This window comes from Aythya ferina (assembly GCF_964211825.1).
Source record: "Aythya ferina genome assembly, chromosome: 19".
Lineage (NCBI taxonomy): Eukaryota > Metazoa > Chordata > Aves > Anseriformes > Anatidae > Aythya > Aythya ferina.
In genome coordinates, this window is record NC_140309.1 from 11,909,446 (window position 1) to 11,930,465 (window position 21,020).

The following is a 21,020-nucleotide window of genomic DNA, read 5'->3' on the forward strand; positions in this document are numbered from 1 at the left end:
CACAACAATACATACAGCAACAATACATACAGCTGCAGACGTCCCAGCACGAGGAACGACTGAGCAAGGGCAAAGCACTTCCTAACATTCTTAACATTTTCTCTGCACTCAAAAAATAAAGGAAACATTTTCACCAGGAGAGCAGCAGAACGTCAAAGTTTAGAAGTAACTTATTAATACAGCACGCTGATCCCTCTACAGGGCTTCACATTAACTTGAAAGTTACTCAGCAAACCACAATTTCTACAGCAATATCATCTTAGAAACCCAAGCCACATTGAACACTACTCACATAGTTTACAGAATTATTCCAGTGACTAAGGCAAATAGAATGTGTGATTGCAGGACTAGACTAAATTAAGCTTAGACGATTTTTTTTTTTTAAAAAGTTAGATACTACAGAGACCCAGCCTCATGCCTGCAATTACTTTTTTGAGGCAACAGCAGGTTAGTAAGTATTTTCTTGTGAGAGAGATCCTCTGGTGGAAGAGGAAAAACGAGAGAGAGGAATCTGGCCATCTCTGAAGGAAGTGATGGAACTGACCGTATACGAAGTACTGTCAAACACACAAAGTAATCTTTTAATCTTTTTCTGCTACAGGCTCCTCAGTTCAACAAAGCATTTAATAACGTGCTTTTAGTCCATCCTGATTCAGCAGAGCACTTACCCACATGCTTATGCCAACTTAAGTATATGCTTAAGTGCTTTTGCACAATAGGGACAGAGAAGATTCAGGCCCTGCAGATGAACCAGTTTCTGAAAGAAGCCCTTTTTTCCCTGTAACATGACTGGCTCTATCTACAGCTTCCCTTCCCTTTAGAGCATGACCCAAAACGTGTTTGAAGCGAACATTAAAACACAATTGAAAAGTCAAATAACTATTAGGAACAGCAAAGACATCCTCGTGTGACTTAACAAAATTGAAGAGCTGTTCTTTTTCCTTCCCAGCACAGCACATACCTTGATCTGCAAACGTCACTTTACCCCGATTCACTTGCTCTCCTCTGAAAATAAGTTACAAGTTCCTCTAATGCTTTGGATTTCACAACATTTATGAGACTATCACCAGAGTCAACAGGCTAAAAAAAGAATCCATTAGCATTAACTGGGCTGTCACTGGCAGTGACAAATAAATGAATTTGATGGTTTTAGATCAGTCATTAGTAGACCTACCCCCGGGCTGATAAAGGCTCAGCACTTTGCAGACGAGATGTACTCAATCTGGAAGCAGAGAGGAGTGTACAAGGGTGTTAGCATGCTGCTCTTCTTCCATCTCCCCATCCTTCCTTATTTCGGACCCTTTCCTAGCATATCCAAGCACCCAGGCCTTAGTGCAGAAAAGTTACAGCTAGATGCCATTAAAAAAAAAAAAAGGTCTAATAATAAAGAAAAACAAAGGGAATGGAGAAACACATTAAAATAAAAAAGTTAAGCAGTGTTCAATTTTAATTTTTAAGTCAGCAGTAAGTTAAAATGAAAAATACACTAGACACAGCTTTTGTGTTTTTGTAACACAAAAGACGTCCTTAGGCCATGATAATAGAAAGCCATGTATTTTACACAAGAACAGGACAGTCTCTGGGGATTAAGGACAACGTGAGCATCTACCTGAGTGTTTAGGGAGAAGAAATAAATGTTTACATCTCCAAAAATAACAAAGTGATGAAAATCCAACTCAGCTCTTGCCTCTGACAAAACTCTCTGCACTCACAGAATGCCTCGCACAGCCACTTCGTCCTGGCTGCCAGCATGAAAGAACAGAGATCATGTTCTGCCTCACACAGATCACAGAGAGCAAGAAGCTGAGCCCAAGAATAATGGGTTTTAAAACCCTGATCCTCTACTACCTGAGAAGATCAGCCAAGACTCAGACTCATCAATTTTTTCATTTCAGCACCTGATGCCAGAGGCGAGTTTTAAGAGCCGCTTATGCTGAACAAGGCATCTGCATCAGAGCAGGTTGAAGATACCACGCCCTGGCCATCAGCTGCAAAAAGAAGTCCCTCATACAGCTTGGCAAAGGCTTCATACTCTGTATGCAGCAGGTAAAGAAGTAATATTAAGGTACACATACATGCCCAATGCCAAGAGTAGTAAATACTACCTCTCTTATTCTATCCAGACCTGCAAATGCAAGGGAATAAAATAATAATAGAATTAATAGCAAAAAGGTCTGACCGAGCTGCTCTTGAGCCTGGTAGGAAAGGAAGAATCCCAAGCTCTGCTACTGTGTTCAGGCTGCATTCTTTTGAAAAGGACTTCAAAGTCTACCCTATACTTAAAGCAAGAAGGGAAGTACTGGGACTAACCCGGAGGAGTTTAGAGGAAGAAGCAGGGGAGGAAACAACAGAACTCTTGATTTCCAAGGTCCATCATTTGTTTTGGAATAAAATCTCTCCGCTACTCTGGCTCATGCTTATCAAACAGCCAAGGGATGCAGACACCCCACCTACAGTTAACTTAATTGGAATCAGACATCTAAATCCACTGTTTTGCTTTAAAAAAAAAAAAATAAATCCCAGGTTAGCCTGGGTGTTATTCCAAAAGGGCATGCCCTCCATTTGCTGCTCTGGAACAGCCAGCTTCACGTGGGTTTAACCGGAGCAACTCCAATGAAAGGAGAGTTGTTGATGCTCTGTTTTTCGCCCAGAGAGGAGGAACAGATGTGTACGACTGCACCTCTTGCAATCCATGGGCCCGGCCAGACAGGAAACCAGCTAGGCCACAGACAAGGTACGCACAGCTTGCCGATACACTGGCTGACTTGAGCACAGCGATGCCAGAACCAGTTATCAGTCCTGTGCTGTCCTCTGTCAGGATGAAACACACCTAACAGAAACACCGGTACGCAGCGTCACCATTCGACTACCAGGCTAAGTGTGCGTCTCACCAAATAAAGCCATTTTACTGTTTTGTGCTGGACAGTCCCCAGAATACCACACCCAACCAAGGCAGATTAGATCCCAAATTACCACACGCAGCCCTGACAAGAACGAGCTCTACTCCTGGTGGTCAGCAGACACCCAGCCCACAGCACAGCGCTGCGGGAGCGCCTCCAGCAACTCCCAGGAGCAGCTGGGCTGCCCCAGAGCCGCTGCAGGGGACGCAGACTGCAGTGGGCAGGTCACACGTGGTGCTGGTGAATGCTGTGAACGCTGCTACCAGGACCTCCAGCTTACTGGCTTGCCACATCAACCCCCAGCCACACGCACCATGGCCCCATCATGGTGCCAGCACAGGCTCCGCAGTCCCACGCTGGAGGAACCCGAGCACAAAGCACAGCTCAGGGAGCAGCCTCACTAACTGCAAGTCTGCAGTGAAGTTTTATCTGCCTCACGCACTGCTTTGCACAACAAAGCATCCAAATATCCATACCAGTAAGTTACACGAGCACGCTTTGATGACCAAAGAGCTTCTTCATGGACTGAGGATGCTGCATTTCTGCTCTTCAGGGTGTGTTGTGTTTTTTTTTTTGCCCTCTTCCCCTTTCTCTTTGTAAAAAACACTCTCCAAGGAAGGGGGAGGTGGCGCAGGGGCTGGAAATTGCTCCCATTTGAGAACATCTAGTGAATGTGCTAAATTTGCCAGGGCTTTTCCAACCTAACACAGCAGGTAAAGTCAGAGCTGACAGGCTGCGTATATCACAAGTCAAGTGACAGTAGTCTTTGGTATTCAAAAAAAAGGGCACTAAACTACTTCCTTCCCCTGCCCACCCCCGTCACAGCTGCTTTTTAAGGATTTTTATGTCAGCAGAGTTACAAACAATCAACTGTTAGAGAGCTCATTCCAGCATTTGGAAGCAGGACAGATTGTTATCAAGGAACAGCAGCCTCCAGAACATGGATGTGTATTCTTTTCATCTCGCTGATAGCCATGGACTGGAACCTCAACGAGTCAAACCCCTACAGCACATTTCCAAAAACAATGGCTTCAAGTCATCCTGGACTTCACAAGGAGAGAAGGATTACACATCACTGCGTAATCCACTGGAGGCAATCACTGAGGATTTTCTGCAAGGGTCATTCTCAGAAAACCAGGGAAGAATGCTCCGCTGTTACAGCCTGCCACTTCTCGCTCAGTAACCAATTTGCATCACCAGAGAGGTGTCAAATCACGAAGATGCAGTTAAAAAAAGCCCAAAAGAAAGCGTTTTACTGGGACACGGTCTGAAAGAGGAGGCCCAGCCAATTAAAATCAATCCGAAGGGGGGAAGGAACGGACACAAATCATTGTGCACGCACAGAAAAGCCAGCGTGACCCCGCAGGCCATGGCGAGGCGTGATCTGGCAAGGGGGCGCGTGCGGCCCCAGAACCCACGGCCGGCCGGAGCTGAGCACCCTGGGCAGGTCGGGAGGGCTCCCGGAGGGAGGAAGGCCCCGGGGGAAGGAAGGAGCTGCTGGCAGCCCCACGAGCGAGCGTGGCCTTCCCACAGCCCAGCCTCCTCTTCCTCTCCTCCTCCCCAGCCCCGTACCCGTTACCAAGACCACCGGAGAGCCGAGCCCTTTGCGTTTGGCTACACGCGTCCAGGAGGACAGCCAGTGGGGGAAAATGGAAAAAATAAAAAGCCTTCCCTCGAACCTAGAGAAAGACAGAGACGTTTCATTAAATGCCATTAATCTCCACAGACCCAAGCATTAGCTAGTTAATTAGACTAAAGCACGGTCGCATTTTAACGCTGAGCACTCACTGTTCAGCTGGGATAAATGAACAACTGAAGTCCAAAACCTTAATTCAGTATCTAATTAAAAAACAGAAAAAAAAAAAATCCAGATTATAAAATACAGTCCAGAATAATGTATCACAAATGATGTAAAATCTGTTCTTCACTGCACACGATTTTCTCCAGTTTTGTGATAAAGCCCCTTCAAAGTCTTTTGTCCCTCCTCCCCCCCACACACCCGGTGGAAATCCCAGCACCTTAGAAGGGACAAGTCCATAAAAAGCAGCCACAGACAGCGCTGACCTCTCTCCAGACAGAGCAGTTCCTGCTAAGAGCATCGTACATTCCAGAACTGACCCCACACATTTTTCACCAAAAGCAAAAGTCTACCAAGAAAAGTTACTTGAGGAAAACCAAAATCCCTTTTGTAAAAACTTCCTGTTAAACAATGCAAAAATCAGGTCAGTTTAACACACTTATATCCACTGCATAAGACATGCCCTTTTTCTGGTGTTTTTATTTATTTATTTATTTACTGTTTTAGAAGAAATCACAAAGGACAGTTTAACAGCTCTGTTGCAACTATTATTAACTTTTCCAAATAGTGCTACAGAAACAGATACCTGGTAGATGAAAACAATTTATAAAGTGAATAAGCCTTTAAAAATATTGGGCAGGGGGAAAGGAACAGCAACCACAGTGCAAGATCACCCTCATGCAAGATAATCATCTTGAATCATGAAACCTTACAAATTTTTAAAGTTTTCTGAATTTTATCTGAAAGACAGCATTAATTCAACAACATAATCCAGAAGCCACAAACCCTACGAACTATAAACTCTGCTGAGCATGGAAGCAAGCCAGGCAACTCATTATTCACTAATTAGTTATTAGATATGTCCAGTGAAGAAAAGAACCCCTAAATACTTGACTGTATTAGTTTGGTTTAAAATTCTGCAAGTAGGCTGTTACCTTTTTTTGTTGTTGTTGTTTGCTTTTATTCTAAAGAAATCACTAGCACCTCTCCTTCCATATGCCTAAGGTTCATAAATTATACATTGTTTTTTCCAGATGCATGCTTTGCACGATATATAATGTTATAGTTCCACACACTATTGAACTGCTTGCTTTCATAAAAGCTATATACAATAAAATTGTTAGATTAAATTTGCTCAGGTAATCTCATGCCACAAGCTTTCAACTGTTCTTCCGTATTATAAACGTGCCTCTACAACTTTGCAGTCATCTTCCCACTTTCTAAACAGGACACCAAAGCAACTCAAGGTGATTACAGTGTATGCAAGTGGCGTACACCAGATAAATTCAATTCTTCCTATAGATTCTCAGAAACAAATCATAACAGTAAGTTGATTCCAAAAGTTTTCTTTTGGCCCCTGACTTTCAGAATTCAAATGCAACTGCCCACACATTTGGATCTGAAACTGTTGCTTTCATTAGCCACAGCCTAAAGAGCAACAACCACTCCTATTCCATAAGCACGTCCTCCGGAGGAAATGGCACCTGGCGATGCTTCAGAGCAAGCACGCAGACAGAAGCATCGCTGCACACAGCTACAGCATCTTTGTCCCTGCGCGGAAACCGGCCGCACTACAGCAAGAGTGCCCTGCAAGAAGGTCACTCCTCCAGCCAGCGGTAAGGGACTTACAGCTCATTGTTTCGCTGCTCTTGCAAAAGAACACCCTGTGGCCTGAAGAGTTCAGAGCTTCATCAGAAACTTGCTATCCAACACTTATTAAGTCTGCAAACACATCTCTGAAGTTACACAAAAGAAAACTCGCAAACAATGAAGGCAGAGGTATATTCCCCTCCATCACAACCACAGAACTGAAAGCTCAGCTCAAAACAAGCCCGAAGTCTGCTCTTAATCCAAACGCTCTTCATAAACACCATGCAAAACACATTGCGTAAAATAGCATAACAAACGCGAGTAATGCAGCAACGATCTCCCACCACAACGAGAAGCCTCTGGTTTTCAGCCAGCGGCAGCTGAGCGGCACTCTGCAAGGAGACGGTTAAACTGGAGACACGTAATATCGCACAAAGCAGCTCTCCTGTAGTTTCACAGCCATACGCTGATACCCTTAAGACGCCATGCACTCCGGCTTTAAAAGCTTTCATTGCCAATTCCCTGTTTGAAACCTGAACTGCCTGGCAACAATGATTCTCTGTGTGCCTAAAATCCTATTATCGATCCTCCTACTTACCTTAGGCTGTGCTCGTCGGGGAAATGCAACTTTGGGGTCAATCTGAGGAAAAAGAAAGGGGAAATCAACAAGATAGCTTTTGTTGTCAGGGTTTGTTTTTTTGTTTTTTATTTTTATTTTTTTTTAATCACTGAATTATTAATCCCTCATTTCTCAGGCTTACAATTCAGCACACTGGGTCATCTAGAACTACTTTGGAAGTGACAGATCACAGTCTCGGTTTGTCAGGTAGTTTTTTTGGCAAGGGGAGGGAGATAGGAAGAGAGGAAGAAAACATCTCTTCCGTACATCCCCTGCATCAACTTCGGGGCTATGATCTCTGCTCGCACGCAGGGAGCTCTGTGTAGCCTCTGGGTGCTACCTGTACAACAAAACTGCACACTAAACCATATCTGCATGCTCTGGAGGTTGCACAGAAAAATCTGCACTCCTGATCAAGATCTTAACCTGTTGGTTTTGACACCTGCACCTTCCTTCAGTTGGGCTTTGGGTTACTTCGTTTTTTGGTTTTCTGTTTTGTCAACTGACTAGCAACACCACACAAAAAAAGAAATGCAGAACTCAGAAGTCAGATTACCTCGATTAATTATTAGAACTAAATCGTTAGAAGGAATGCAAGATTATCCTTCATAACAACATCACTAATTGATCTGGTATACAGCTTCCCTCAAAAAATATGGGTGAGCAATCAAAGACTATGGGGTGGAAAAAGAAGAGAGCAAGACAAAACATGCAGGCACTTTGAACCGTAAGGGACCAACTTCTTAAAGATTTTCCATGAAGGAATTACCTAAAGCATTCTTGAATGAAGCACGCTACCACAGAGACAAAAAGGAACAACAACAACAAAAAAATCTGTTTCACCCCACAGTCCCTTGTTTTTAGGTACAGCACTGACTCCCATCATGCTGCATAAATGAGAAACCCTGTCCACTTTGCAATTCCAAAATGCTACTTCTGCAACTGACAAAAAAAAAATTCCACATGGGTCACCTTTAAAAATTAAAAAGTTCTCTACCTGTCAAAAATCACTTAAAAATAAAAAGCATCATAAATGAATGGCTGAATGTGAATTTAAAAAATCCCACCTTCTGAACAGATGTCCATCTAAAATTGTCATCTTTAAAAATGACTGCAATAAAATGTCAACGTGCTCCTGATTGCACCTGTATTTTTTATTTATTTTTTTTAGCAGCATCTGCACACAGACACGTTCTAAATAAAGAGACTGGAAAAGGATGTTTTAAAGGACTAAATCCTACCTTAACTGTGTAACTTGCAACTGCTTTCAGTGTCATTTCTGACTGCATAACAAACTTTAATCCTGATCATCCTAAGGTATATGTAAAGAAGTAGAGCCTATGATAGTTTGGGTTTGGATTTTGTTATATTCCCACTGCCCCCTCACCCCATGCCCCCAGCTAACCCTGAACAAGGAGATATTTCAATTTAGTATTGTCATTCCTGTGGTGAATTGACTCATAAATAACCACGGGCCTCTCCTAAAAAGCAGTTTTGCTCAATTAATATGTCAAAATTGCAAACATCACAAACATTTGATGTGCAACTGATAAACTAATTTGTCTGCATCGGATACAAATAGAGTATCTTTCCTTTTTTTAAAACATACCTGAGAAATGAGCGATTACATGCCACTTAATTGTTCAAAAAGCATAAAAAGTAGAATTCTTTATCTAGAAAGCTAACCTTTTCATAGAGATTAACATTATCTACAAATATATTCAGCACTGACTAGGCATTTGTCTACTGGGGAAATACAACAGGTATGGATTTTCCACAGAGATACCTAAAGGTAGAGGCAAATATGCATGTTTCTATGTTTGCTTCTCAAGTCAAAGATTTCTCAACAAAGGAGAACGCCAGTCCCACCAGAACGACAACGCTGCAGAGTCCCACTGGCAAAAAAAAAGTTGCGAGAGCCATTAAATTCTGAGGCAAAACAGTCACTTCTGAAGGTCAGTTCAAAGAGCATGGAGTTCTTTGCACCACAGCAACAGCACTTGTTTCTTCAATCGGTGATTTTCCTTCACGAGAACTTTTGGATGCACACCATCAGCATTTTCAGATGAACACTACCAATAAACATGTCAAATCCATACCTTTTGCATAACCCTGTCAACTATTTAAACAACAACCAAAAAAAAAAAAAAAGTTCTACCAAAAAAAAAATTAGTTAGTTAGGTACAATTCTACTTACTGTATCTACAAGTCCTCTAGGAAATGACTATAATACTATTTCTGATATGAATGGCCATTACCTAAACAAAGCTTTTAACGTAACTGTAAACAAGAGCGACGTTTCCATGCCAATACCCAACCGATCTGCCTCCTGTGCTGAACGTTGAAACAGAGTCAAATGCTATGTTATACTAAAGAACAGTTACTACAATACGTTTACAGATAAATGGCTGAAAGGGAGCCTGGCTAGCTCTGTGCGTTACTTTTAGGTTGCATTCTGACTGTAAGGCTGATTTGTTTTTCAAATTGATTCAGTCATTATCACACAATCAAAATCGAGGCAAATTTGTCCTGGTCAAGCTTTTCACCCCTTCCCCAAGGAAAAGAAAATTAATGTATTGCAGAGACTAAATGGTGATAAAGGAAAAAAGCTGGGGGAGGACCTAATTATAGGCAGAAATGAGACAAGGTGTCCTCCCATGATTTTTTTTTTTTAAACTCTCGTTCAAGATACTGTTTGTCTTTGTTCTTCTTATCTAAATTTATCTTTAAAACACATAGAGAATACAGCTGTACACGGAAAGTCTGGTGACTTTAATCTCTGAAGCACAGTAGAATCAGTTATCATACCATATCTGATTAAACCTAAAATCAAATTATTAAGGCATGTGAAAGCATGGGCTACGTGTTCAGACAAGCCCAACAGAATTTGTAGGTCAAACTGAAACACTAAATTCCACCTGCTTCTACAAGGGCTTTGGGTTTTTTTGTTTTCACAGAAATCACATTAAAAATCACACACTCGTGTTTGCTCCCTGCTCGTTCTTTTCCTCCGTTAACTGCATCTCATCCGCCCAGGTACACGCAGGATGTTCCAGCCCTCAGACAGGATTCTCCCTACCACCACGCTCGCGTTAAAACATTTCAGCTCCAGAATGCACGCTATAAAGGACGGTTACAGCAACGAACACATTTGATACGTTCAGCAGAAGCTCTCTGCCAGACAGTTGAACCAATACGATCCTTCCCTTCCCAAAACACGACCCTCCTCAGACCGATCGGTACCAGAGCAAAAATGACCTCTACCGGCGTCCTTTCCCCCACCCTCCAGGTTTGCTGAGGCTGAGCACTGAAACAAAGTAAGGCACACGCAAACTTCATCATCCTTCTGCGTGGCCTCAATTGCAGGGAGGAAAACAGGGCCCAGTGCTGCACACACCGGGCACCTATTGTTTGACCCAACGCTGAACGTGCACTGTCAGGTCAAGGGGTAAACTTCATGTTTAAAAATAAACAACAAAAAAAAACACACGCGAATGTAACATTCACTAAAAAATAGATCAAGTGAATAATCTCGTGAGCAGTCTCCTTATGTTACCCACTGGAGGCTGAGCGTAGCAAAAAGCTTTGCAGAAAGGACAACAAATCAGGACTTGGGCTGCTCTGCCACCGCCAACCTGGAGCTCTCGCACAGCTCCCCAAAATTACCGGGCAGGGGAAAACCTCTCCAAAAAAAAGGCTCAAGGAGTGACACCAGAAGCAGCTTTGGCGATCTGATGGTCAGTCACCCCTGCCCCGAGACACACGCACCGCTAAGGAAATAAATAATTCAATCGCAGCAAATAAAAAGTTCCCTGCGGAAAGCCTGCTGCAGCGGAACACCAAAAAAGTTAGATTTCCCCCTACAATTCCTCTCAATGTCACCGCTCGATAAAATACAAGGCTGGGGGGAGGAGCCAGCGGCTGCTATGGGAAGATTCGGATTGAGGAAGAAAAAAAAAAAAAAAAAAAAAAAAGGAAAAAGGAAAAAAGAAAAGTTACCAGAGGAAACGCTGTAAAAGTGAACTCCGGGAGGGGGCTAATAAAAAAATATAAAAAAATAAAAAAATAAAAAAAAAAAGAAAGGGACGGCGGAGGCCGGTGCTGCCCGGCTCAATGACAGCGCGGCGCGGCCCCCCCCCCCCCAGCACCTACCGTCTTGGAGTCCAGCTCGTGGTGGGGCTGGGCCAGCACTTTGTCCACGCTCGCCGGGTCCGCGAACGTAACGAACCCGAAGCCTCTGCGAGAGACAAAGAACAGGGAGCGGGGGGCGGGGGGCGCTCAGCACCGGAGGAGCGGCGGCACGGAGGCAACGCCGCCCCCACACACACACACACCCCCCCCCCCACCACCACCCCGACCCCGACCCCCGCTCCCGGCCCCGTCCCCTCCCCGCTGCCGCCCGGTGCCGGCCGGGCCCTGGGGGGGGGGTCCCCGCTCCCCGCGGGCGAAGTTGTGCGTGCGTGAGGGGGTGTGGGGGGGGTTTACCTGGAGCGCTTGGTGGTGGGGTCCCGCATGACCATACACTCTCTGATCTCCCCGAATTTGCTAAAATAGTCTCTAAGGCTGTCTGCGGAGAGAAGAGCACAGAGGCAGCGCGGGGCGAGGGGAGTGGGGGGGGGGGGGGGGGGGACCGGGGAAATGGGGAGGGGAAGGGGGGGGCGTGAGGAAAGGGAGGGAGGGGGGGGGGCGGTGTTTTTTGGGGCCGGGGGGGTCCCGGCGCCTACCTGGTGAGGTCTGCCAGCTGAGGCCGCCGATGAACATCTTGCTGGGGGGGCAGAGCAGAGCGGGGTTGAGCGCCGGGGCGGGATCGGCCATTTTGACGGGGCACCGCACGGCGGCGCGGAGCGGAGCGGGGCTGGGGGCGGGAGGGGACGGGAGGAGGAGGAGGAGGGGAGCGAGGGGAGGAGGAGGAGGAGGAGGAGGAGGAGGGGGGGGGGGGCCCGGCCCGTGCCCGTGCCCCCGCCCCCCCCCCTCCCCGCTCCCCGCTCCCCGCTCCCCGCTCCCCAGCCCCGCCGCCGCCTCCCCGCCGACTTACCCGGGGTCGTGCTGCGCCTCGCCGGGGCTGCCCGAGGTCGCCTGGCTCCCGTCCGCCTCCATGGCCGCAGCTGAGCCGCGCCGAGCCACAGAGAGCCCCCACAGCCCCCCCCACCCCCCGCCCGCCCCCCGCCCGGCCCGGCTCCGCTCCGCTCCGCTCCGCTCCCCTTCCCTTCCCTTCCCCCCTCCTCCTCCTCCTCCTCCTCCCTCCGCTACCGGAGGCTCTCGCCGGAGCGGCGCTGGGGCAGCGGCCAGAGCCGTCACACGTGGGCTCGGCTCGGCTCAGCGCCGTCCCTCGCTCCCTCCCCCCGCCACCATCCTCCTCCTCCTCCTCCTCCTCCCCCCCCCCCTCCCTCCATCCCGCGCGCCACGGGGCGGGGCCGCCGCCGTCGCGTGGCCCGGCCGCGACGTCACCGGCGCGCGCGCGCGCGCCCGCCGCGGCCCCGAGCCGCCCAGCGGGAGCGAGCGCCGGGAACGCGCGGCCCCCGCCGGCACGGGAGGGGACGGGGAGGGTGTTGGCGGGGGGGGGGGGCAGGGGGAGCAGCGGAGCCGGGCCCGGGGGGGCGTGAGGGGACGGCAGGGAGCCGGGCGGAGCGGCCCCGTGGCACGGTGGCCCCCGCGCGGTGTCCCGGTGGCCCCCACAGCCCAGCAGCACGGGGTCACGGTGTGCCCATCCCGGTGTCAGCCCGGTGTCCCCACATCACAGCATACCAGTGTCCCTACCCCAGTGTCCCCATCACAGTATCCCAGTATCCCCATCCCAGTATCCCCATCCCAGTATCCCCATCCCAGTGTCCCCATCACAGCATCCCAGTGTCCGTGTCCCAGTGTCCCCACCCCAGTGTCCCGGTGTCCCCACATCCCAGCACTCCACACCCCGCTGTCCCCGGTGCCAGCCTCAGCTTTGCTCCCGCTCGGTGCCCGGCAGCGCTGCGGCAGGAGGTGGGAGCAGTGCGGGGCCACCAGCTGCTGGCACGGCTCCATGAGGTGCCTGCGCTCAGTTTCCCCTGGAGAAGCCCCCATCAGGGGTGCAGGCCACCCGCCCAGCAGGACCAAGCCGCAGTGCCCTACATCTCCAGGGGTGTCCGTCAAATTCCAGCAGCTGCACCAGCACCAACCCAAGCCCCGACCCCAGCCCCGGGGCTGCTTCGGCCGTCAGGGGAGCGAGGCCTGGGTTAGGGCACCCCACAACCTCCCTGACCCCGCTGCCGAATTGCACAGGGAGCACGGAAAGGGTGAGCAGGGGGCAGCTGGTGGGCAGAGCCACACCAAGAGCCCTTTCCAGCAGAGATGCCTTACCCAAACATTAAGTGATGGCTCGAACATCGCTGAGTGGGCAATGCCACAGCTTGGCCACAGCTTTAGCTCCCAGAATTTGCACCCCTTGCTCACCCCAGGGCGAGCAGCCACCTGCAGTGGCTCAGGCCCCGTGCACCGGGGGCGCTTGCAGCCCCCATGCAGGAGCAGCGTGCTCGTGGGGTGAGCGCTGCCCGGTCCTGCCGTGAAAGCAGCGTCTGCAGCTCACGTGCTGTGGGGTTCTCATCAGCAGGCCTGCGCTGAGTTGATTAGTTATTCATGTTTAATGCAAGATGAAAAGTGCTACAGTACAGAGGAGTGCCTCTGGAAGGTTTATTACTGTTCAGGGGATTCCCTGCCTGGTAGGAGAAGGAAGCAGCAAGTTTTAGTAACATCTCTGGATGGGATCCAGAGAGAACAAGCGTCTCTGCCGCCTGGTCCGAGCACAGAGGACCCAGGCACCCACCTTCACCGCCCTGGATGTGTGCATACAGCCAGCAGAGGGGCCAGCACGGCCACTTCCCAAAGCCTCTGCAGCCAGCACAACCCCAGGGAAGGGGCCGGGTTGCAGCGACCCCACCACCGGGATGCCCACGGGCACCACGACGGGAGCGCGCGCTCTCCTCCTCCCCGGCCACCAGCGTTCGTGCTAAAGATCCGAGCTCCCAACAGACTTTTGGAAGGAGCTAATGAACTGTGAAGCTGACATCTGTAACTGCTGCTCAGTGGTAGTATTGTCCCTAGCCGCACAATTAAAAGTTGGAGCATTTATCCCAACAACAAGGAAAGTTACGGCTATCGATATAACCCCAAGCAGCCGGTGGCTGGTAGCACTGCAGACAGCTGAATCCGCGTTCACACATCTGTCCACGCACTCTCACAGCACCTACTCCTCGTTAGCAGGTTTTAGCCTCACTGGTCGCCTCTCAACATACAGCAACCCCGCTTCACAGATCGGAAATTGAGGCGCTGAGTTCGCTAGGTAAGCTTTTAGAGGGCCTGACTAACACCTGGCTCTGCATCTCACCAGAGACACGCGTCCTGGGGGCCTCAGTGATTCTGAAATACACGGCTGTCGGGCTCCTAAACCAGCCAGGGGCTTTTGAAAATATCATGTCCATTAAGGAAGGTGGAAGCAGGCAGCTGAGTGAGGTGCAGGTCCTCATCGCCCGCATGGCAGCCGTGTGCCCCTCCTGCTGGGACATCTCGTCCATGCTGCTGGACAGCTGCACCTCCCGCACGCCGCCTGGAGAAGGAGTTCGTCCTGCTGCTGCAGGAGAAATCTGCATTTATGTTTTGTGTGTGCTATAAATTCAGTGTCGTAATAAAAAGGGGCTAAATCTTCACTGAATAATTCATTTTCGCGCGTAAGGAAGAAATAATGACTTATATTATATTCCATCTATCATTTAGTAAGTTCTTGGGATTGATCGGCCGGCGGCTGTCGGCAGTCCCTGATCACTGGCGGTGCGCTGCGGGCTGGCCTGCCCGCTGCCCAGATGCGGCCTCACCTGACAAATGTTATTTAGATAGCATTACGGAGGGGCAGTGCACGGGGGAGCTGCCAGGAAATCAAAGAGCATTTAAAATGCAGAATATGTCGTTGTCAAACAATTGGTCTCGTTGATGCCTCGCTGCCGCTGGCGTTGCCTCGGTGCCCGCAGCGCTCTGTGGAGAGGCTCTGCCAGCACGGCGCTGCCAGCACGGCCGCGGAGCAGGGGTGGCACGGAGAAAGGGAGCGATGAGCGACGGCACGGCCGGGGATGGCCAGGAGGCTGCAGCTCCAGCAGGGCCTGGAGGAGGCGTTCCAGGTCCCGAGGTTCCTAACAGAGAGGTTTTTCACGTGCACAGCACCAGCAGCTTTGTTGCACCGCTCGCAGGCAAAAGTTCACCAGAGTGCGGATTTATTGGCTCGGGTTTTGGGGTTTGCTTTTTAAGGCTCTCCAGCCTTCAGTATCCAACTGCATCTCCTAGTGGCGAGCGCTCCCCGTCTGCCCGGGCTGCCAGGCCTCTTTGTTACCGGCCGCTACCTCGCCGAAAGGGGAGCACGGAAAGAACGCAGCCGCCAAAACCCTGCCCTCGGCCGGGCCGTGCAGGGGACCGAGGAGGATCTGCCCCTGCCGCAGCAGCTTGCCAGGAAAAAAAACAAACAAAAGCCATTGAGCCGGGCTGTGCACGAAGGAGTGGTTATTTAAAAACGCAGCGACCGGTTCCTAAGCTGAAAAACCTTACCCCAGAGCCAGCAACTTTGGCACATCTAGCGCAGATGTGGCTCTGGACTTTCTGTGGAGACACTGAAGTTTTTCTCAGCGGCAGTTCCGGATCTGCACTGAGGCATTCCAGCATCGTGCTAAGGAAGACCTTACACTGACCTTATTAAAAACACGGGGATTTTCATCCTGATTTTCATCCTAATTGAGAAGACACCATTTTTCAACTGTTTCAAAAGAAGAATAAAAAACCAAACATTATCAGTCCCATCTTTTAGATGATAAGAGAGGGGGGGAGAAAGCTCGGTGAGGAGAGATTTCAAAGCCTGCTTTGTTTTCATCAGCTTTGAAATCAACAGACAGCCCTGAGAATTTTGTTTTTCAGAACTATGGTGTTTAATTCGATTTACAACTTCCAGGCAATTCTACATATATTCACCAAAAATACAACAACAAAAAAAAAAAGAACAAGACGGCTTTAAAGAAATCCTCCTGCTTTTTTCAGATGTGTCATTTTTCCTGTGGGTAGGATTGCAGGATACAGACCAATTAAGCTAAAAACAAAAACAAAACGGGGAGGAGAGGCGGGGAGAGAAGAGGTGGTTTCGTTTTGTCCCTGTTCAGCGCTCCCTGCCCCGTCTGGCTCAGGCGACCATCTCACGGACACCTTTCCTTCACCTTACCAAGGGTTTTAGTGCAGGTTTCTTCAAGGACCGTCCCTCAACTACACCAGCTGACAGGAGCTGAAATCCTCCCATTTCTTTGGCTAGAAACATCGGAGCCACCTGACCTAGTGCATTCCCTCTCGCTGTCGGAGGGCTGGCAGCAGCTTCCACCCCGGTGCTGTGGCAGGACGGGCTCCAGCCTCACTGCCAGCCCCGTGCCCAGCACTGGCAGCAGCAGCAGCGACAGCAGCAGCTTGTCCCTGCACTGCTCCCATGGCCTTGCTCCAAAAAAGCATCCTAAGATCCCGGGCAGTGCCACCGCCTCTTGCTGGCGGTGCCTCCTGGGGAGATGCACTGTTGGGGCCACAAATATTTTCTCTGCCAGGACTCCCTCTCCTGAACTGAGGCTCTCCACCTTATTTGTCTACCCGATTAATTGTTAGAAAAGGCCTTTAAGATCCTCTGATAAACTGTTCCAGAAGTCCAAACTAATATTATTAACTATGAATCTTCCCCTATAAATAATTCCCAGAAGTAGATCAATGCTACAGCAGAGTCAATGGATGCGCTGGAATCATTTCTTCCTGTTACTCCTGGACTACTTTTTTTTCTGTTGCCACTAATCAATTACGATGATAAAACTGCCCTGGAACACCCCCAAAATAAAGACAAACCATGTATTATCAGAGGCTGGGGATGTGCGCGGCATTGGAGATGTGCTACCTTCTCTGTGGCACATTTGTTTTCTCCAACAGACAGTTAAGTTAAAAAAAAAAGGAGGCACAGTAAATGAATGGTCTGGATGTAACACAGCATTAATTCCCTGACCTTCTGCATTGAGTGACTAAGAATCTCAATCTCAATTATTCCTTTCATGATGGAATCTGAAATAGGCACAGCGAGTCCTCACATTCTTGCTCAAAACCAGGAGAGGTGGAATGAGATGAGCCAGCCCGATCGCTCGGCACTGAAACCACATTCATTATCAGCTCCATGTCATTCAAAAAAATTGACTGCAGGAGAAAGCAAGAGCATCCAAGGAGAACGACCGCAGAACATGTGCAGGCAGTGTCTGTGTGGGTACAGGCGCATGTTTGTATGTGTACATGCACTTCACAATGCACAGATCGGAAGCTGGATCAGGGTAGGAAAAGCAAGTCGCTCTCTAGAGGGCATCAGCGCTGTACATTTCCAACAGGCAGATCAAAGTTGTTGCAAGACACCCTGAAAGGCTGGGGACCAGGAGCGACTCCGCCGCCGTTTTCCCGTTTATCCGAGCCACGTGCCCCCCGGCCAGCGGCTCCATTTTGAAGCTGTGGCGTTCCTGCACTTCTGGAAATGCGCAAAGCTCCCATTTCTGGTGTTTCCCAGCTGTCTTCAGAGAGCTAACCAGTTTATTTAGTTCTTTCCAGCTACTCAAATACTTTTTATTGCTGATCTGGCAGATCCCATGCCTAGGAAGGTCACACCAAAGGCGACACAAGCAGGAAGGCTTCCACCAAGCTTTTAGGCTGCCTGAGCACAGCTCTTCAGCGGGTACAAGCTGCCACTGGAGGGGTCTGTGAAGGAATCTTCCTGCACTCAGGGCAAAGACAGATCCCCAGGGCCCAGCTGTAGGGGCTATTTCCCAGCCCCGTGTGGCCTTCCTTGCAGCCGGGCACGGTTTCCCTGCACAACCTCCTGCCCTTGTCCACGTAGCACTCACACCAGCACCTCGGGGCTGTTCTGTGTGCATGCTGGTGGGGTCGGGTGCCCTCACAGCACCTCTGCACATCACCCAAGAAGGGCTGGGGTGCCTGAAGGCCCCTTGGTGCCCACACCCCAGACATCCCCTTGGCACAGTGCGCTGGGCTCCATCCTGGGAGACCAGAAGCCGTGCGCATCGCGCATTCCAGCGCTGTACGTCAGGAAGGAACGTGCCTGGGGACTGCAGCTGTAACGACGTTAAGGCGCCGTAATCTAATTCTAACCACATCGTGACGGAGGCGCGGAGCAGATAAGCACGAAGAGCCAGGGGGGACGAACCCGGCGCCCGCTGCACCCTGCTCGCGGGAGCCCTGCAGAGCCCCGGCCCCGCAGCACACCAGCAGGCAGGGCCCACACATGGGCAGGGTCCTGCAGCCTCCTCGCAGCACCGCACATCCCACAGGCTGGTGCCACCAGCCCACAGCATGCAGAAGATGTTCCCTGTGCTGCCGCCCGATGCCATCCCACCCCGGGGAGCAGCCTTGGCCAGCACCGCGCCAGCCTCTAAGTCGTGGCCAAGAAATGTCCCCGTACCCGGGAGCGCTCCTTCCCTCTGCGCCAACCCTTTGTTCTCTTCCCTTATTTAAGAAATTCCTCATCTTGAAGCATCCTCTCCCCTTGGATTTAAAGCACAGCTGCTCCGGCTGTCCGGGTCCTGGATTCCTGGTCTGACGTTCGGGCTGCCATCAGATTTACTCCCTGGTTCCAAATCCGCTTAAGCAGAGGTTAATGCTGAACTTGTGCTTACACCTTTGCTGAATCAGGGCTTTGCTGACTTTCTGCTTTATTTATTTGGCTTTCCGAGGTTGCAAAGCTGAGATGGCAAGGATCCTGCCTTGAACTTCCCCCGGGATGCCGTGTGATGGAGAGCAAAGGCTGCGAACGTTGTGGAGTCTCTGCTGCATTAGGAGCAGAGTTTCATGAAGATTCATGTCTTTCATATTGTTCTATGAAATTAAAGTGCAGTGGAAAATCACTCTCGAGGAAGTGAAGATCTACTGCAGTAATTTAGATGTAAACATAATTAAGCAACCCGTCCTGACATACCTGTCCCTTCTTGGCCAAAGTTCAGCTGGAATGTTTGTCGATGTTAAGATCAAGCTACACAAATAATTTGAACCAGCTACGGCAGGGAAGTGAAATCCATAAAAGAGATTTGGGTGACAAGATCCACAGCAGCACTCCCCTCAGTCCATCTGAGCCAGAAGCAAAGTTTGGGCCCTTCATTTCTCTTCCTGCACCACCCTCCCACCTCCCGCACCCCCTCAGAGCTGCCTTTCCTCGTGCAGCAGTGACCAAAACCCAGCTCAGCTGCAGGATCGCCGCCTGTGCAGCTTCCCTGAGTTCGTTTAAACCTGACGGGCACAGGGTTAGTCACACATCTCACCGGCTGAAAGTCAGAAGCGGGTATTTATGCTTGGTTTTGAACACTTTACGCTTGGTTTTTGAGTAGCCAGAGTCACAAAATGTGCCAAATTCATGTTTATGGAACTGGTTACAACTAAGCAAAACTGAGCTGCTTTTAAGCTGAGCTGGGAGCGTCAAACTGGCAGGGACACTTAGAGCTCTCCAGAGTCCCTGGGTGTGGAATGGTTTTCTGAAAATGCAGGCTTTTTTCTTTTTGTTTAAATGTATAGTCTTTGAAGCTCCGGGGAAAGAACTCCAAAAATGTGACCTTCAGGGCTCTGATACCAGACAACAAATAAAAATAATCCAGAGGACAATCCCTTCAAAAACATGCCCCGCTATTATTTAGCAAGCAGAGAAAAGAAATAAGGATGACATGTTTTGCTTGGAGGCCACGACTGACAGCGGGCCCGTGTGTTATCTTTAAAAATACCGGAGGGATAACACGGTGCTGGCAAACTTCTGCTGCGTGTGACACGCAGGAGCAGGCACCGCGTCCCCACCTAGCAGCGCCGTGCGCTTTGCTCAGGGAGCTGTGGCCACGTGCCAGGAGGTGACACCCGCTCACCTGGCACTCCAGGGCGTTTCAGCTTCACCTTTCCGAATCAACATCTTCGAGTCATTTGGGAACCACACCTGGAGGCCCAGCAGGACCCAGAGGTTCTTATCATGGTGCTGGTTCAACAAAAGGGGGAAAAAATAGAAAATTTGGGCAATCCTAAGCGGGAATGGACAGGGTCTCCTGGACCTGCTCTCTGACTGGGGCCATTTTGGAGTCATACATCAGCACGGTGCTGCCGGCCCCGGGGTGTATTAGTGCAATGCATCATCAGGGCAGCGTTGCTGCAGTGATGCATTACTCTGCACACAGCGTTAGCCTCTCGCCAGCTGAACAGAGCATGTTCAGGACAGCCCGTACAGATTAATTTATTCTCAGAAACTTTTGGAGACTTGCGCTGTTTATTCTGAAACTCAGCTTTGTTTCTTTCTGGGTACCCAGCTGGGACCAGAGGAACTCTCAGATCTCTGGAGAACACCCACAAGCCTCACCATGGCATGCTACTTAAAAGGTGAAAACAATTTTCAGAACAAGCCGAAGTCAATGGAAACCCCCTAAGGGTTTCTTCAGTTTTCATGTTGTGTTTGCTGGCAGCCCGATGAGCTGTGGCTGCAGCTTACCGAAAGCAAACAGCCCAGGGGCTGCAGCCCCACGGACTCCCTCAGATGGAGGGATGGTTTGGTGTGCCAGGACACAGGCACGCTTACAGCCCTGCTGGTACCGTATGGTGGTCGAGGAGCGGGCGATGGGCAGCCATCATCCAAGCTTCTTCCCACTTAGAGCTTTCTCTTTTCTTAAAATGCACGGAAGTTTTAAAAACTTCTCAGTCACTTCTCCCCCTGCTTTTTGCTCACCTCCCTGTATGGCTGTGGCTCACCCCGCTGCAGGTTTGAGCCACTACAGGGACAACGCTTGGCTGTTCTCTAGCAGGAACAGAAAAATAAGATAAAATTAAAAACAACACCAACTTAGCTGAGAAAGTAATAAGAAGGCAAACTCAATTACTGTTTCATCTGGCATTATTGTAGCTTTGCTGCTGTTTGTCAGGGACTTCTTCCAGGCAAAATTGGAGAGATTATCTTGTCTGGATGTTATGAGGTAGCTAATCCCTTCCGCAAGCGGAGGGGCGCCAAGCGCGCCGCGTTGGGCCCGTGGGCGCGTGGAGGCGGGCGAAGCGCTGCCGCCAGCTCCCGGCC

General features: G+C 49.8%; 1 protein-coding gene across 14 annotated transcripts in view; it reads right to left on the bottom strand.

The window, feature by feature from the left end:
• MSI2 (musashi RNA binding protein 2) overlaps positions 1-12,069 on the bottom strand; it is a 228,748-nt gene extending 216,679 nt beyond the window's left edge. For 3 of the 14 annotated variants that reach the window (XR_014684746.1, XM_084492873.1, XM_084492872.1), the window contains exons 1-5: positions 11,943-12,069; positions 11,632-11,672; positions 11,393-11,474; positions 11,060-11,144; positions 6,887-6,928 (exon numbers count right to left, since the gene is read on the bottom strand). Coding sequence is in view for 13 of the 14 variants with exons in the window: in XM_084492873.1 (XP_084348999.1) it covers positions 6,887-6,928; positions 11,060-11,144; positions 11,393-11,474; positions 11,632-11,672; positions 11,943-12,004 (312 nt within the window). In the remaining variant the exon portion in view is untranslated. The remainder of the gene's footprint in view (positions 1-6,886; positions 6,929-11,059; positions 11,145-11,392; positions 11,475-11,631; positions 11,673-11,942) is intronic. The other 11 variants (XM_084492874.1, XM_084492871.1, XM_084492862.1 and 8 more) reach the window with 5 other exon arrangements.
• Positions 12,070-21,020: the final 8,951 nt, after the last annotated feature.